Raw genomic sequence first — 18,348 nt, 5'->3', positions numbered from 1 at the left:
TTTTTGCAGCTAAATAGTTTATGAATTGAGCTTTGTAAGAACTCAATATGCGACTTTTTCTTGGGTTTAAGCACTCTCAAAAACAATAAACAATTTCATACCGAAAGTAATATTGCAAATCAAAAAAATAAGAACATAATCAATTTAATTGGTTCATATCATCTCTTTAATTGGTTCACATGATCCGAATGATCGGCTATACCTATTAAGAACACGAAAGATAAATTTTAAAGTATTTTGCCAAATGACTTTATGCTATATTAACTTAAGAATTTATGGAATATAAATATTATTAATTAATTTGACCTAACAATGTCAATAATACCAAGCAAAAAAACTTTGACAAGACTGGGCCATGATAAAAATGAAGGCGAAACTAATATGGGTATCACCCTATGTTTTATGTCTGCCAAACGGCTGAAGGTCAAATAGGAGACTCTTTCACTTAACAATTTTATTTTTACCCAAAGGGTTATATGGTATTTCCAAATTATTTATTTATTCACTTCTTGTAATTTATTGGAATGTTGATTATGATAACATTAATACAATTTAATCTCCAACATAAAGTTAATTAAATTCATATTTGGCTAATTTTCTCGAATTTATAAATAGCCATGGTGATATTGTGATAATATATTCCACATGAACCATAATAGTAATATTTATGGTTTCGGTAGTCTAACAACAAAAATGGAAAAACCTCAGAGATCTAAAACAAATTAAAAGAGTACTCGATATATTAAACATTGGATGAACCCAAGTCGAGAACAAAAACGATAAATAAGTGGATCATGAATATCACGCATATGGGGCCTAAAAGAAACACACTGTTGCTTGCATCACCTTTGCTGAACAATTCAGATGACGATTTTAGTGCGTAATCTTAGAAAGCTGACGCTTCTAAATAATAACTTGTGGTCCTCACCTAAAGGGACGTGTATGGTGTATATATAGATCGGCACCTTCTACGTACTTCGACTAATGTGCCACAAGGCTTCTATTCTTCTATCATAAGCTTTATAGTTACCTTAAATTAATAACTTCCAATTAATTTATCATATTAATTCATTTGCATGCAAATATATGGAACCAAAATATTACAAAAAGAAACTGAAAAAAAAGCCATAAAAGGAACGGAAGAAAAAATTTAATTACATGGGAACAATTGCACGTAGCATGCCCATATATATAGTTTGCATATTGTTATATGTATAAATGAGTAAAAAATGACCCATCATACGATAATCAAAGGCGAGAATTTTGAAATGCCATTGAAAAAAAGGTATTGAATCACAAAAATGATTATTTGCTTGCATCGATCTTTCATTCATTTCAAGAAATGAAAACATCCCATTAAAAGGGAAAGCTTGTGTCAAGAAATGGAAACATCACATTATAAGTTTATCCGTATGTAAAGACTCCTCCAATGCTCAAGTTGGCGTAGCTGCTGATTGGTGGAGCTACATGCTTGGATAACAATGGAGTTTCATGCATTGAACTATATTCATCATAGTTAGCGGCATATGCTCTTGCTTCATGAATCTGATACAAATATCTTTCTTTCATAAATATATATTGATTGAATAATATTTTCATGAAAAATAATCAGAGAATAAGTGTGATTATGTCATAAAATTGATAAATTATGATTACCTTCTTGTAGAGTTCGATGTTTTGTTGATGTATTTGGCTCCCCTATACAAGGGAAAATTCTCATTAATACCAATATTTAATATTCCAAAAACTTCTAATTTTTGGTTGTGTAAGAACTTTTTTTTGCAAGATCTATATTTTAGTCCACAAAATTCTTTTTTTTTTTATTTGAAGCATAGGTTGTTAAGATATGATATCGATAAAATTACTTGACTAATACATTCTAATTTATTGTAGAGAAATAATAGTTAATTAATTTCATTAAATAAGAACATAGTTTCTTAATTCTTTGTTCCATATAGATCGTGACCTTTTCTTATACGCATTAATTTATATAGATGTTTATAAGAGCACTAGAACAAAGACCTTTCTCGTGAGATCTTCTATCTCATTGGTTAGAATCTCTTCCTGCAAGTTATATTAAAGACGGTCTTTTCAGGAAATTTAGACAAAAAAGCGAAATCAAAATATGTACATGAATTCAGCAGGATGAAATTAACTTATTCAATATATATTTTTTCCAATGAACAAGTTCAAAAAGAAATCATCTCCACGAATGTGTATTCTTGAGTAAGTATATTGACCAACTCTTATTAATTACCTTTTTCATTCGAATACCTTGCAAGCTTATTTCTAATTGGTTCTCGAGTTTTTGCAGGTCTTCAACTCCCAAACCACAGAGTTCCTCTCCCATAAGTTGCCTAATAATATCAAAACGGCAAATCATACATAAAACGTTTGTAACACACAACATAACAAATGGTTTATTAATTTAATTATCATTATAATGTTGGACATGTTTTGTTGCTTTCATTTGTTTACCTATGAGCTTCATGCAAATTCTGCAACTGTTGCTTCAATATTGCGACCTCCATTTGGCAAAACTAACAATCATGCTTTGAGTTAATATATAGACCCATCAAATGTATGAGCAAATTAGCTAAAAAGATGAGCACACTTATTTGCAATAAAAGTATCACTCAAGATATGAAATTAGGGGATGTAATTGAGCCGAGCCAACACGTAAAATACTCGAGACCAACTCGAAATTGAATCGGTTCGATTATCGAGTCACGCTACTCGAGTATATTATCGAGTCGAGCCCGTAGATCGGCTTCTGAGCTTAATCGAGGTTAGTTATATTTACATTTTTACCCTTCATTTTATTAAAATTTACATAATTGACCGAGCGGAGTCAAACTCATGAGCTTAATCATATTTTCTTATTGCAATTTAGTGTAATATTTATTTTTTATAACTAATCAAGTCGAGACGAAACAAGCTCAAAGGTGTCAACTACTTTACCGAGTTTGAGCCCAAACTTGAAATTACGGCTTGAGTCGTGTTATTTAATCGAGTTGAGTTTCGAGCTTATGAAATATAAAGAATTAACATAAGTGATATAATATATGTACATTTTAAATTTTCCATTAAGATTATGAGAGTTAATATTAAGTTTCATGGTCTATATTGAATAATTTTGTTCTTATATTTGAGCTTTCTGAATATTCCTTGAATGCCACCGGAACAAGAAAAACAAACTACCTATCAATGGAACTATATGTCTAGCTAGATGATGAGGAAATTCGGTCAAAAGAATCTGTGCCCTTTCACTTATACCCATTAGAACGTTACGAACATACTTTTGCAAGTGTCATGAATAATTAAGTATGCACCTTGTTTCCTTGCACACATGTCAGAGGATATGTGTTGAGATTAAAAAAGCTAATCACTTCACATTCAATCAAGTTTAACTATCATTATTCCCACTAGCTACTTAATTGGGAAACTTTAGATACTCAAAGCAATTAAAGTTGGTGTCAAATTTGGATCACATATTTTAATCTCATAGCCAAGGAAACTATTAATGCTTACTATATATATCCATGATTAAGTTTTATCTTAGTTTAGATTTATAATATTATATTAATATTCAATAAATCATAATAATATAATTTTAATTACCCAACAAGCGAAGAAGTTTTCTGTAAAAGGTACATGGGCTGGCAAAGATGAGAGACCAAAGATGCACACAACTTGAAGATCATATAATTCCATTGAAAAATAGTTCGTTTTTCTTATGGCGGAAGGATTTCATGAATATTATAAGGTGTTATGAAACACTCAATGTGCTTCTTTACTAGGTGTTGTCCGATCTATTTTAGGTTAAAAGTTCAAATTTCGTCTTAAAGATATAATTAAAAGTAAATTACATTTGTGTATTCGAAAAAAAAAAATTAGGGTTTTGTTGAAACATTCAACTTAAGTACCTTAATTAGTAGTTATACTTCACTTTCCCTTTTTATTGATTTATTGATTCAAATATTAATATTAAGATATCTCATTACGTACCTTGACGTCTGACATCGAATTCACAAGTTGACTGTTTTCTTCTTTTGATTTATTGTAGCGTTGAATCACTGATTTCATGCTGAATTGTAGACAAAATATAAAAATAAATTATTGGTTAGCAACTACAAAGTCTTTTTTATGTCATGATATATATAGAGAGATTATAGCCTCCAGGATAAAAGCCTAAACTTCAATGCAAAATCATAATTATAAGTACCATAACTCTGTTTCGATCATGAAGATCAAATGAAAATGAAAAATAGTAATCAAAATGTGTATAAAGGGAAAAACATAAATATATGAAATTATTAGTAATTTAGTATCTTTAAATAGAGTTGTCCTAGGTATCATATTATTTAAACTTATAAATCTTTCTCATGAAATAGTAACATCTTTATCTTTATGGTAAGAATGCTTATAAGATGTTCATCAGATTTTTGTTCATAAAAAAGAGAAAATCAACCTGGCTAATAGATGATGCATCTCTGGTAATTGCAGTTAACTTGATCGATGCTTTCAAACTAGAGTAATTTCAAATCAACCACCATATATTATATCTATCTATAATCTATCTGTATCCTTAGGAATTGGTTTTAGTTGTAATGGAGATTATGGAGTTGCTAAAAAAAGATAGATTATGATATCAAAAGAAAAAAAAATGTAGAAAATGATATTGAAATTTATGTTAAACCTTGCACTTGAGAATTCATAGAGCTTATTGGTACTGGAGAAGATGATGACTCCAACTTCAGCGTCACATAAAATGGCCAACTCTTTTGCTTTCTTCAGTAACCCATTCCGTCTCTTTGAGAACGTCACTTGCCTACTGGTTGAGTTGTCTATTCTCCTTATTGCAATCTTTCCTCTTCCCATCTTCCCCCTTCTGTTATATTTTGTTCTTGTTGCTAGGGTTTCGTGATGTTAACAAGAGAGAGAGATCTTAATGACTGGTTAAGCAAAGGTCGAAAAGCTACTTAAAGGCAATAATGAGTGGGAGAAAAGATTACTTTGTGGATTTTTATTCACGATATCAATTTATTCATATCAAATTAATAAAGATTCTTCTTTTTTGTTTAAAAAAATGATTTGTATTTATGAATATAATTAATATAAGCTCAGTGTGTGACAACCTTAAAAAGATATATGTTAGAGTACATATTTCTTTAAAAGATTCAATTTCGCACTAATGAATCTAATGCCGTTTCTTGAGTTTAATAAAATAGACACATACCTTTGTTTTATATATATACACTAGCCAAATGCACTCGATTGCATTGCGCAGGAACAATAATATATTTAAAATCTTTACAATATATGTTTTCCTAAGCATAACAATAACGTTATTGTTAAATTTTATATAATAATTCGTATACTAAGTTGATATAATATGTTGATTATTTCAAATTATATGATAATATATGGATCTATTAAAACTGCATAATCTTCATCGTTTGAATAATATCTATCGGCGGCTTATTTATGAATAAAGTTAAATATAATATATAATTTAATGTTATTTATAATTACTGTTGTTGTTAATTGAATTTTTTAAACTTATTTATTTAACGTTTTAATTTCTATCATTATAATTACTTAAAACATTAAACATTGTTTTTTACTTTAAAAATAACAATATAAGCATTTATATAGTATTATTTTTAATTGTTATTATTGTTGTAGCCAAGAACATGTGCGCGCGGTTCCAATTACGTTTCACTGTTTGGTGGAACACTATAACAATATGAAAGTAAGTTTTTTTGGTACAAACAATGAACAAAAACAATTATAAATGCGCAAATCGGCATAGCGTATATGTTGACATTGTTGAAATTTGAGCTTTTGGCAAAGAATTATATATTATCCATTTATTTTTTGTGCAACCCTGCGGCGAAGCTATTTCCTGCAAAGAGGACCTACCTTGCCATAGGCCCACTTTTGTTTTCAAAGATGCATATTGCATTATACACTAAAGCAAAGTAATTCTAGCCCACAGCATTATGTAATACCAACTTTTAATAATTAACGGTTTAATATAACATTTTTGCAGCTAAATAGTTTATGAAGTGAGCTTTGTAAGAACTCAATATGCAACTTTTTCTTGGGTTTAAGGACTCTCAAAAACAGTAAACAATTGCATACTGAAAGTAATATTGCAAAACAAAAAATAAGTTATAGTGGATAACCTATTAACTCATGTTCAAATCCTGACACCATTCAGTCTTTGTGGTCATGGAGGTTTGTCTGTAGTGACTCCAGGACATGAGACAAATCCTCATGTTTGCAGCGGGCATTAGTCGGTGTGCGAAAGCTGGCCCGGAAACCCACGTTAGGGAAATTCCTTTTCCAAAAAAAAAAATTATTCATATCATCAATTTAATTGGTTTACATGATCGGAATGATTGGCTATACCTATTAAGAGCACGAAAGATAAATTTTAAACTATCTTGCCAAATGGCTTTATGGTACTACCCTATGTTGCGTCTGCCAAATGGATGTAGGTCAACTAGGAGACTCTATCACTTAACAATTTTATTTTTACCCAAAGGGTTATCTGGTATTTGCTAATTATTTATTTATTCACTTCCTAGTAATTTATTGGAAAATGTTGATTATGACAACCCTAAATACAAATTAATCTCCAACATAAAGCTAATTAAATTCATATTTGACTAATTTTCTGGAATTTAAAAATAACCATGGTGATATTGTGATAATATATTCCACATGAATCGTAATAATATTTATCGTTTCGGTAGTCTAACAACAAAAAATTGAAAAATCTGAGAGTTCTAGAACAAAAGACTAGCTCGATATATTGAGCATTGGATGAACCCAAGTCGAGAACAAAAACGAGAAATAAGTGGATCATGAATCATGCATATGTCGCCTAAAAGAAACACATTGCGGTACTATTAGAAAACAAGGGGTTTTGCTACAGAAAAATAGCTACACAAAGCATCTGTAGGTAATAACATACGTAATACTTACGGAATACCTATGGAATAGGATCCCCTAATTTAGTAACAGAATAGCTACATAATACCAACAGACGTAAATCTGTAGGCATTATGTTACTATATAGCCACAGAATTGCTACGGAATAGCGACGAAACTAAATCCGTAGGTATTCCGTAGGTAATTAGCTACAGAATAGCTACGACCTACCGACGGAAGAGAATAACTATAGAATAGCTACGAAATAGCGACAGATTTATAATTTTATTATTATTATTATTATTATTATTATTATTATTATTATTTCCATTATTATTCCTATTATTATTATTATTATTATTATTATTATTATTATTATTATGTTTCATTATTTGAGTCTTAAAATATTTTTTATCGTTGTGTTTTTATATATTTAAAACACAAGCAATTAAAAATAATAATATTTAGTATATTATGTATTTGTTTAATGATGTTAATTATGGCTTAAGAACAAACATAGCTAATTTTCTGTAATATATATATATATATATATATATATATATATATATATATATATATATATATATATATATATATATATATATATATATAAATCTGTTCTAATGATGCATAAGTTTGTATTTAAGTTTATGTTATGTAAAAATCAATGAAAACAAAGCAATCAAAATATAATTATTTTGTGTAAAAAATAAAACGAAAAAAACAACATTCAGCCATTGAAAAATAGAAAAAAATAAAAATAAAATAAAAATAAAAAATCGTAGGTAATCTGTGAATTTAAGAATATTTTGATCATGCATCTAACTTAACCTCTGCACTTCATATCTTTTGGGAACTTATTAAGGTAATTAATTTTTTGATTTCTTCACATCTAGGTAACTATCTTTTTTTTTGTACTCATCTAGGTAATGAACTTTTGGAAGTGTTCACATATGACCATTAGGACCGACTTTAACAGGTTACATCCGGTCATAATGATCATATATTAACACTTCCAAAAATTTTGTTACCTAGATGTGTAGAAAAGAGATAGTTACTCAGATGTGAGCAGACCGAAAAGGTAAGAGTAAATTACACGAATTGTCTCTATGGTTTGGGGTAATTTGTGTGTTTGGTCCATAATTTATTGTATTAACTTGGATGGTCCCTACTGTTTATTTTCGTTGCACGTTTGATCCCTGACTTACCAAAAAAGACTATTGTACCCTTATTAATTTATTTTTAATTAATTTTCTTATTTATATATTTAAAAAAAATAATAGACCCCACATATTTGTATCTCCTCACCCTAAATCTGAAACCATATTTTAGAAATTTCATCTGGGGCCCACCAATCACCATCCCATCTCTCATCCTCCTCAACCTCTATTTCCTTCCCATCTTTAGTGACATCGATGTCTTTACCATCCCTTCTTTTTTCAGTCCTTCAACTTCTACGAACCAACACCACAATCCACTGTCTCTTCATTGAATTTTCCAGCATCACAATCCTTGCAGGAAAAGAAAATTGATACCAGAGAGAAAAATTGGAGAACCAGATCAACTGAAAAACCATAACTTCAAATGTAAATCAAACCTAAAACTCTATTGACAACATTCTAAGCTTTAACTCATCAAACAGTGTGTTTTTTATATATATTATTGGTCTCCATTTCTGATACTTTTAGTCTTTAGTAAATTTAAAATTTTATATTTAATATCTTAAACAATAAAATTCTATAAAATGATGATGTGTTTTTTTCCATGTCTTGTGTTTTGGTCTCTTACAATGTTTGGGGTTTTGGTCGATTCGGTCTCTTAACTTAATTTCTTTCTTTTTAAGGGATTAAAGTCTATGGAAACCTGTCCATTTAGTCATCATAACTGATTGTAGCCAGTTATACATGTCATGTCATCTACCAATGCCAAATCATCTCTCTCTCTCATACGCACTGGTCAAACTATTCGTTAATGTCCCGTAAGCTAGATCTTCAGTGATGTTCTGGAAAAAAGGAGTGGGCTTAGGATCAGGTTTAAGCTCTCCTTCTCTTTCAATATTGTTTCCACTCTCTTTTGAAAGACTTTCACTCTTCTTCAGTTCAAAACTTGCTCACTTCCAGGATCTTTTGACCATGGTGGTGACTTTGCATCTCTCCCTCCCTGTCGGAACCTTGCATTACCAACTTCTTCTGAAGCTGCTTTACTTTCTCTAGCATAATCACTACCACTCTTTGTGCTTTCCTACACATATTTCCCTCCATCAACATGCCTCCATGAAGAAACACTTTCTTCTCGCCTTGACCGATCTCTTTCTGATCTAAACCCGTTACGAAAATCTCTCCTTGGCCTTGAAAAACTTCCAAATCTATGTATTCGATCAATATCATGAGGAGATGAACTCGAGATTCCCTTCTCGCTACTATCAATATACATATCATAACTCTTTCTCCTCTCGTTCATAATCTGACCTCTTCTGTATCAACTTTGGATTCTTAAGATCAGCATCTACCCTTTCATAACATGAAAATGAAGAAGAAGAAGAGGATAAACACTGTTCCCCACTTTCAAACTTGTAATGTAAACTTATATGCAATGAAGACTTATGCAAACCTGAATCATCATCCTTTCTTCTCCAATCCTTAAAAACAGCCTTTTCTCCACCATAAGAGTTCAAATCATCACTTGACTTCATTCTCTTCATATTTAATCAAAAATCACTACCACGGCAACAAATAATTCAAAAAGAAGACCATAAAACAAACCTCTCACCTTTAAAAATAACTAATCATACATCATCACTCTTCATCTTGTTAGCAAAAATGGAATAAATTGTGAAGTGTGAACTGCTAAATCTGAAGAAAGTATAGCAAACATCAAAACAGCCAAGATATCTTCAAATACTTCCAAAGCACCAAACCTCTCTTTTAGAAACCCTAGATTATAGTTGCTAAAATCACGGATGTTATAACAACAATGTCGACATATAGATCTCAATCTATCATCTAAACAACTAAACCGATATGCATAAACAACAAATACAAATTTACAAGCAAAGATAAACGACCACGAGGATCTAAATTTACGTTTTCTTCTTCTACCCTTTCAAAACCCTATGTTAAAATAGATAGGTACAAGGAAATGGGTTTGTTTGGATTCCCTTATAACTATCCCGATATTGAAATCCCATTCGCTTGAGATGGAGCATCGTTGTTTAGGATGAAGGTTGATCAGGAGGGGTTGATAACCAAGTCAGCAAGTACATAAGGCCTAATTTAATGAGGTGGCAAAAATATCACTTGATTACCGGTCATTTCTTACAAAAGGGTTACATAGACCCGATAAAATGGACTTTAATCCCTTAAAAAGAAAGAAATTAAGTTAACGGACTGAATTGACCAAAACAAAAAATATTGTAGGGATACAGTGTTATTTTCTCAAAATTTAACCTAAATGGTAAATATTTTTAAAACCACACCATTTTTGTAAATATCTTTTTAAAATACACTACTTCGTAAAAGAAAAAAAATACTCTAGATTTGACATGGAAAAAACACATCATCATTTTATAGAATTTTATTGTTTAAGATATTAAATATAAAATTTTAAATTTACTAAAGAGTAAAAGTATCACAAATGGAGACAAATAATATATATAAAAAACACACCGTTTGATGAGTTAAAGCTTAGAATTTTGTTAACAGAGTTTTAGGTTTTGATTTGCATTTCAAGTTATGGTTTTCAATTGATCTGGTTCTCTAATTTTTCTTTCTGGTATCAATTTTCTTTTCCTGCAAGGATTGTGATGCATTGGGTTATGGTGGTAGAAAATTCGATGAAGAGATTGTAGATTGTGTTGTTGGTTCATCGAAGTTAAAGGACCGAAAAAAAAAGGATGGTGAAGATGCTGATGTCCTTAAAGATGAAAAGGAACTAGAAATTATGGAAGATGAGAGATGAGATAGTGACTGGTGGGACCCAGATTAAATTTCTCAAATGTGATTTTAGGTTTAGGATGAGGAGATACAAATATATGGGGTCTATTAATTTTTTAAATATATAAATAAGAAAATTAATTATAAAATAAATTAATAAGGGCACAATAGTCTTTTTAGGTAAGACAGGGACCAAGCTCGCAACAAAAATAAACCATAGCGACCATCCAAGTTAAAAAATAAGTTAGGGAGCAAACACGAAAATTAGCCCAAAAAAGAGAGACCATTCGTGCAATTTACTCTTACCTTTTCGGTAAGTTCACATCTTGGTAACTATCTCTTTTTGTACACATCTAGGTAACGAACTTTTTGGATGTGTTCACATATGACCATTATAGGTTATAATGGTCATATGTGAGCACATCCAAAAAGTTTGTTACCTAGATGTGTACAAAAAAAGATAGTTACCTAGATGTGAAAAACCAAAAAGTTAATTACCTTAATAACTTAATTTCCCTTTGAATTTTGATGGATTAGACAAGTTTATGAATTAGATAGGTATATCTTATCTCGAGGTGGAATGTTTATTGGATTTGGATATTTGAATAATATAATGTCTCGTTTGATTCTTATTAATAAGTTGCTACTTGTTCAAAATTATGCTTTTATGTCATCTTCTTCTAAAATTGATTACTCTCTGCTTTGACATGCAAGATAGGGTCATGTTAAATTTAGAAGGATGCATGAAATGTTAAAAGATGGTCTTATTCCACCCTTTGACATTAATCTGGAAAAAAAAATGTAAAACATGCATGTTTACAAAAGCTACAAAATAACTATTTCCTAGTGTTGGTACAAATCCGACTATTTTGGAACTTGTACATAGCGACCTGTATGATTTCTAGTCTACTCAACCTTGGGAAATTAGAAAAACATGGTCACAAATATTGATGATTGTTATCAATTTTCCTATTTGTATTTGCTTAATGCTAAAAAGGAAGCATTGGAAAAGTTCAAGATATACGAAACCGAGTTGGAATTGCAATTTGGAATCTAGTTAAATGTCTTATAACGGATAGCCTTGCATGGAGAGAGAGCCTCGCATGGGCCAACTCTATGTTCGACAACGAGGGCTAGGAGGCTACTTCAGCAGGGTTGTTCTCGGTTCTTGGCTTATGTTTCAGACACGAGGGTTGAGGCCATGCCAAAGTTGAGCAGTATTGCGATTGTGTGAGATTTTTGTAACACCAAAATTTTCAAAACTAAAATTTTGATTTAAATTCGCTTAATTCTTAAAACCCTTTTCGTAAAAATCTCACTTTGTTTACATTACAAAAGATAACTCCATAATCAATTAAATAATAATCCAGGATCCTCTAAAACATAACTCCTCCTCTGGTGTGTACAATCGAGCCAGTGACGTCCCGTGATCCTGAGAAAGCCTAAAACACATAACACATAATACGGTAAGCACGAAGCTTAGTGAGTTCCCCAAAAATACCACACATAACACATACTAGCCACTCGAGGCTATAACTCTGTGGGCCCTCTGGCCCTAACTCTGTGGACCCTCTGGTCCTAGCTCTGTGAACCTTCCGGTTCTAACTCTGATATACACTGATATCCACACAGCATAAATCACAAAGAAATAATGTAGTGCAACACATCACATAAATATCATACAATAACTCTGTCACATAACTCTAATTACCACTCGAGGTAATGTATAGTGAGAAGACTCAGCTGAAAGAATAAAGCAGTTATCCTTACACTTGAATCTCGAACTCGCCACCGCCTAACACATCAGGCAAATATCTATAATTAAACCGGCAATTTCTCATTCCCCCTCTAATCGGGTAGTGGGTAAAAGACCATTTTACCCCTCTATGATCTCTATTACTTATGTTAACCAAAACCCCAAAGTCAACAGAAGCCAACTCAAGTCAACGGTCAACTTTGACCAGACTCGTCGAGTACACAAGAGTGACTCGCCGAGTCCATATGTGTCACCCGACTCCTCTAAGGCCTCACTCGACTCATTGACCGAACCTTTCACTCGACGGGTTTCCACTACATTCGAATCGTCGGGCAACCCGACGCGACTCGTCGAGTCTTCCCATGGACTCGGCGAGTTGCTCCCATGACAACACTCATCTGACCTTCTGAGGTCAGATCTGTTCCTCTAATCCGTAGATCTGGCTTCCTTACGACCAATAACCACGTAAAGGTCGAATCTTGGTACATATGAAAGGCTCTCTATGCTTATTTTGGTGAAATCCTTCATATCATGACAACCCTAGCTCATAACTCCAAGGAAAAAGGCATAAAGCAAAATAGAAGGGACTCTTTAGACCTCTTAAGGTCCAGATCTAGGAATCATTTCACCATGGGACCTCTCATACTCTAGATTCAAGCTAAATAAAGCATGAAGAAACCCTAGATTCATGAAATCTACTAAACAAACGCAGATGGACATGAATCCTTACCTCTCACAGCAACTCTAAACGAAATGATGGAAGATTTGAGTCCCACAAGACAGCCCAACTTGAAATCCTTCCTTCCCTTTGCTAAGACACTCCAAAGGATGATGAATTAGCACTCCTCTTGCACTACAAGCTTCCTCTCTGCTCTCTATGGTTTTCTCAGGGTGTGGTAGCCGCAAATGAAGGCATAAGGACATTTAAATAGGTCCCAAACCCAAGGAATTAGGGTTTCTCTGCCCAACACCTACTCGGCGAGTCCCTCATCTGACTCGTCGAGTCCACTCATTAAATCCACGTGAGAAACCCGAATCGACTCGGCGAGTTGGATCCTCAACTCGTCGAGTCTCTCATTTAATCAAAAGATTAACCTACACAATAATAACCTTGAAAATCTGGATGTTACAATTCTCTCCCACTTGAATTAGATTTCGCCCTCGAAATCATTCCTTAACCACACATAGATTAAATCATTAACCCGAAAGGCACTACCGAAATGATCTTCATACCACACTGATGTCTTTCTCTATGGACACCCAAAACCACAGAACCTCCAAAACCAGAGTTTAAACCAACTCTTTCACTGCTAAAATACTCCTTCCCAATAACTGGAAACTGTAGTGGCCTAACCCGCCGCCAGACCGCCTACTTGAGCGATCACCGTGATATTTGTGTTGGGTTTTGAGCATTCTAACACTCCTATGGTGTACATGCCACCCTATAAACCTTGGATCTATGTTTTCTCTATTATACATGCAAATAAGAACTTTCCAAGGCTTTAATCCTAACTAGCATACTATGAGGTAACTATACTACAAAGACTAGTTAGATGACATACCTTTTGGTGTAGCTTGATGTCTTCAAGCTTTAAGAGCTTAGCCCCAATAGTGTGGAAGCCTCAAATGGAATCACAAATCACCAAAACACCTTGGAAGACTTTAGAGAATACGGATACTTGGTTCTCTCTAGTGAAATTGGCTAGCCCTCTTAGTGTACCCACACTAGTGCCCATTTCACCAACCAAGGACATCTTTATATAGTGTGGAGGATTAGGGTTAAACCCGAATACCTATGACCTTTCATTTCCTAGGATCCATGGGTTAAATCTCCATGGACTATCCATGAAGACTTAGCCCAACCTAAATGAACTTAGCCCACTACACATATATATCTAAGAGTCCATATTTAATTAGTTCATTTTGATCACTTAATTAATTATAAATTAATTCTTGATCAATACTAATTAAATAATATGATTCTATTAATATATTAGAACTTATAATATATTAATATAAATCATAAATATACTATTCTCAAAATACTATCCATATAAATTGTGCCGGTGAAGTGCAACCCAAATGGACCATGCCGGGTCGGGTCAAGTATATACCAAATATAGTTATGGACATAGACATTAATCCAACAGTCTCCCACTTGGATAAGTCTAAAACTATTATTGAGTATGACTTCAAAACCTAACTGGCAATCGTAGCTCTTAAAGCGGTTGTCGAACTCTGATTTTGTCAACGAACTTGTCCATTAGATAAGGGATCATATATTCCTCCATTCTAGATATCATATGGACCGAGACATGGATTATAATCATTCTCTCTGTCCATTTGTTGTTTCCTGATTTCCGATTGATGATGACTGATTGCTTGAACAAATCAAATCAGTCCTGGCTTGGCCAAGCACTCATATGTATCATCATTAAATCATCGAGGGGCCCACAGATATCGCTTTTATCCCGAAGGTAAAAGGAATGGATAAACTTCGACTCATATGGCTTGTTCTACTACTTGTTGAATCATACACAAAGGCATGTTTTATAACACCGAGTTACCGAATGCGTTTTCGTGCAATCAATGTACAACCAACTCATAGTAACAACTCATATCTCTAGGTTTGAAGAATATAAGATATTATCTTCTCATGATCACTCGTGATAAAATCCATGAAGTGATTCCAATGAGCGCGGGTCGAATCCAATACTCAGAACTTATGAGCACTCATGAGTGTTGTAGCCCTTTGTCAAACATCTTAGACCTCTACAAGCCAACCCATGACAGTCTTAATTCATATCTACTTCCAACATATGACTGACTATGGATGGTTTGAATAACTTAGTCATTCCAGAAGAATAACCTAGTTTATTCTAGAAGTCAAAACATGCAAAGTGAAACACAAGAATAAATGAATCAAATATGGTATCAAACCCTATGAATATAAATAAACACTTTTATTTATCACCATACTGATTATTCATTATTCATTGTTTCGGTTTTATCAACTTTATACTTGAATTTAAAACAATAGTTGTCCCATGCTCCAAGCATGTAGACTATGTTTTCTAAACACTAGTCATGCCATACACAAAGTATGCATACTATGTTTGTCTATGATCTTTACTTTGTGAAATAGATCAATTGGCCATAACTCCAATGATCATCTTTTCACAGTCCCAAACCCTTACTGTAAATGCAAGAATTCCAAATTCATGCCATTTACTGAAATCTGTTAGATTCTAAACTTATATGCATTGATCCTCTTGTAATGATTATGCACAAATTCAACCAGACTTGGCAACAATCATTACAGAGTATTCCAACGGAGATCAACTCCTTGGAAACATCCTTCTTGCATTAAGTTTCCTAATATTACATATTGAATACTTTCTAACTTTGAACCATTTCCATATTCCATTTTGACTATCACTTCCGAACAAGAGTTGCCTCTTTTCAGACTATGTCAATATGGTCCTTCCAAAGTCAACACTATACTTCCAACTGTCCTTGAGCAACCAATCATTGGTAAACCTTAGATTGTCCTCAACAATTGCTTAATCATTTTAGTCATATCCAATTCTATACCTTTTCCCTTCTTAATGCCCCAGGCATTTGGAAAATTTTAGAAAGGATGAATATAGCACATGTAATCGATCCTATATCCGAAGCATATGGGACATGATTCATGATGTCTCACATAAAGACTAAACCAGTCTTTCGCTATAATATTTCCATTTCTATTTGCCAAGTTCTCATAATTCAGATTATGAAAAGGGATGTCGTAATCATAATCGAATTTTAGAACGCAAATAATGAACCCATACATAGAATTTCCTTATGTTGAGCCATTCCAACATGAAATTCATATATATATATATATATATATATATATATATATATATATATATATATATATATATATATATATATTGTTGACTAAATACGATTAAGACCTCAATCTAAGCTTTTAGATTTGAGATGAAGTATAATTTCCTCTCCCTTAATTATAGCAAAACAACTTTTCCCAATTGAGACCTTTTGTTTTCTATAATTAACATTGCTAACTTGCAACCTTTATCATGCTCCCACTAACATGATGATTAATAGCATAAGACTTATGCTCCCACTAGCTTTGACATGTACCCAAAAATCAACTGGACTTCTAGAAATCAATACTTTATTGACTTTCTTACCAAAGTTCAGATTTCTGATACTAGATTGCCTTGATAAGACTTTATCAATATCATACACCTCTCTTAGATAGCTCACATGTGTGTCTAAACAATTTCAGAACTATGAAAAGGGATGCCGTAATCATAGTCTAAATTGTTTAGACCTTTTGCCATTTCTCATAAGTCAATGTTAGTGTGCCAGTTAACCACGCACGCTCCACTAACGCCTTTGAGAACTGCAAATATCACAATTGCTATCTACTTAAAATCTACTTAGTGAAAGAGTTTCCTTACCATCATTTTCATGAATCGAAGAGAAACCTTATGACACTTAGATTTTATGGTGTAAGCGTTCCTATCCATGTGAATTTGTCAAAACCATAACCACATGACTAGGTTAGTGACAAATCCTAACTCATATGGATTGAACTTGTGCAATCTTAACTTCTTGCCACCTGGCAGCTCAAGGGCCTGCCGTTGCTTCCAAGTAGTTATCCAAACAATTGAGAACATGTAGAACTCAAATGTATAGCCAATTTAACTGGAATGGGCACAGAAATGTCAACACGATAGGTTATTAACCTCTAGTTGTGTGCTAGTGATGAAATATAGGTTTTTGTTCTTGATTACTTCTTGAAACCCTTTCAGGATCTTTTAGACTCCCACTGTCTCCTTGACCTATAAGATTTTCTTGCCAAATATTCAAGAGATAGTGTGTGGATTCTAATCAAGACAAACACTTAACACAATTAGCCTTAGTTGATCTTTGTTTTATCCAAAACATCACAACTTACCAATTTCAAATGTACAAGAGTAGAAAACTTTTACTCTTACATTTGACAAGTGTTTTAAACCTTATTTAAGACATGTCACTCAAGTTACAATCTTAGAGTATAACTCTATGAACTGTTTTCGAATGAAGTATGAATCATCTTCTTGATTTACCCACTTCAACAATTCATAAATCCTCTTCTTAACTCTCAGAATGTACTTAGAGGATGAATTGTGATAAGGTCTCAAAATCATTAAGATGATCTTAAAACATGATACTAAAGGACTCTCCCATCTTTTCAGATTTGAGAAACTTTTATCCTTCTGCCTAATTTGATTCTTCTTATTCGTTCTGTCATACATTGAAAATTTTTTCAATGCTTCAGAATTATACTTAAGCTTGTAAGTATAATCATATTTACTAAACCTTAGTAAATCAAGACGAATAGTCTTATCCATCTTTTGTGGTGGACTTTGACAAGTGCACAAGAAAGTGTACTTGATCCCTTAGTCCTTCTCTTGACTCACACATCCATGTGAACAAGCAGTTAGTCTTAATTTTCGAATGCTCGAAAGTTTTCATTCATCATACTATACAACTTGCATGATTCCAAGTTTCTATCCAACTGAAACTTGGGTGATGAGAATCTTTCCTTATTTGGTAAATTTAGACACTACCACAAATGAAAGACTCAAATTCATATTTCCAATATTGCTATAAATGGAATCATATAAACAACATCTTTTTTTCCCAAATGCCATTGTA

The 18,348-nt window shown here is 32.6% G+C and overlaps 1 protein-coding gene across 1 annotated transcript; it reads right to left on the bottom strand.

The window, feature by feature from the left end:
• Nucleotides 1–799: 799 nt before the first annotated feature.
• LOC111902710 (MADS-box transcription factor 23) lies at nt 800–4,940 on the bottom strand. The gene is made up of 7 exons (XM_023898522.3): nt 4,700–4,940; nt 4,009–4,087; nt 2,479–2,540; nt 2,258–2,357; nt 2,023–2,064; nt 1,657–1,698; nt 800–1,545 (listed from the first exon to the last, which is right to left on the bottom strand). Exons 1-7 carry the CDS (start codon nt 4,879–4,881, stop codon nt 1,405–1,407), a joined length of 648 nt encoding a protein of 215 aa, XP_023754290.1. The 5' UTR covers nt 4,882–4,940; the 3' UTR covers nt 800–1,404.
• Nucleotides 4,941–18,348: the final 13,408 nt, after the last annotated feature.

This window comes from Lactuca sativa, chromosome 3 (assembly GCF_002870075.4).
Source record: "Lactuca sativa cultivar Salinas chromosome 3, Lsat_Salinas_v11, whole genome shotgun sequence".
Lineage (NCBI taxonomy): Eukaryota > Viridiplantae > Streptophyta > Magnoliopsida > Asterales > Asteraceae > Lactuca > Lactuca sativa.
This window is presented reverse-complemented; position numbering and strand designations above follow the sequence as displayed.

What these genes read in the sequence shown, in the direction of transcription:
- LOC111902710 (XM_023898522.3), bottom strand. Translation starts at nt 4,881, where the DNA reads ATGGGAAGAGGAAAGATTGCAATAAGGAGAATAGACAACTCAACCAGT. An exon ending in AAGGTATTCGAATGAAAAAG is followed by an intron (nt 2,065 to 2,257) that starts GTAATTAATAAG and finishes TATAACTTGCAG; the next exon opens with GAAGAGATTCTAACCAATGA. An exon ending in TAGAAGATCTCACGAGAAAG is followed by an intron (nt 1,699 to 2,022) that starts GTCTTTGTTCTA and finishes TCCCTTGTATAG; the next exon opens with GGGAGCCAAATACATCAACA.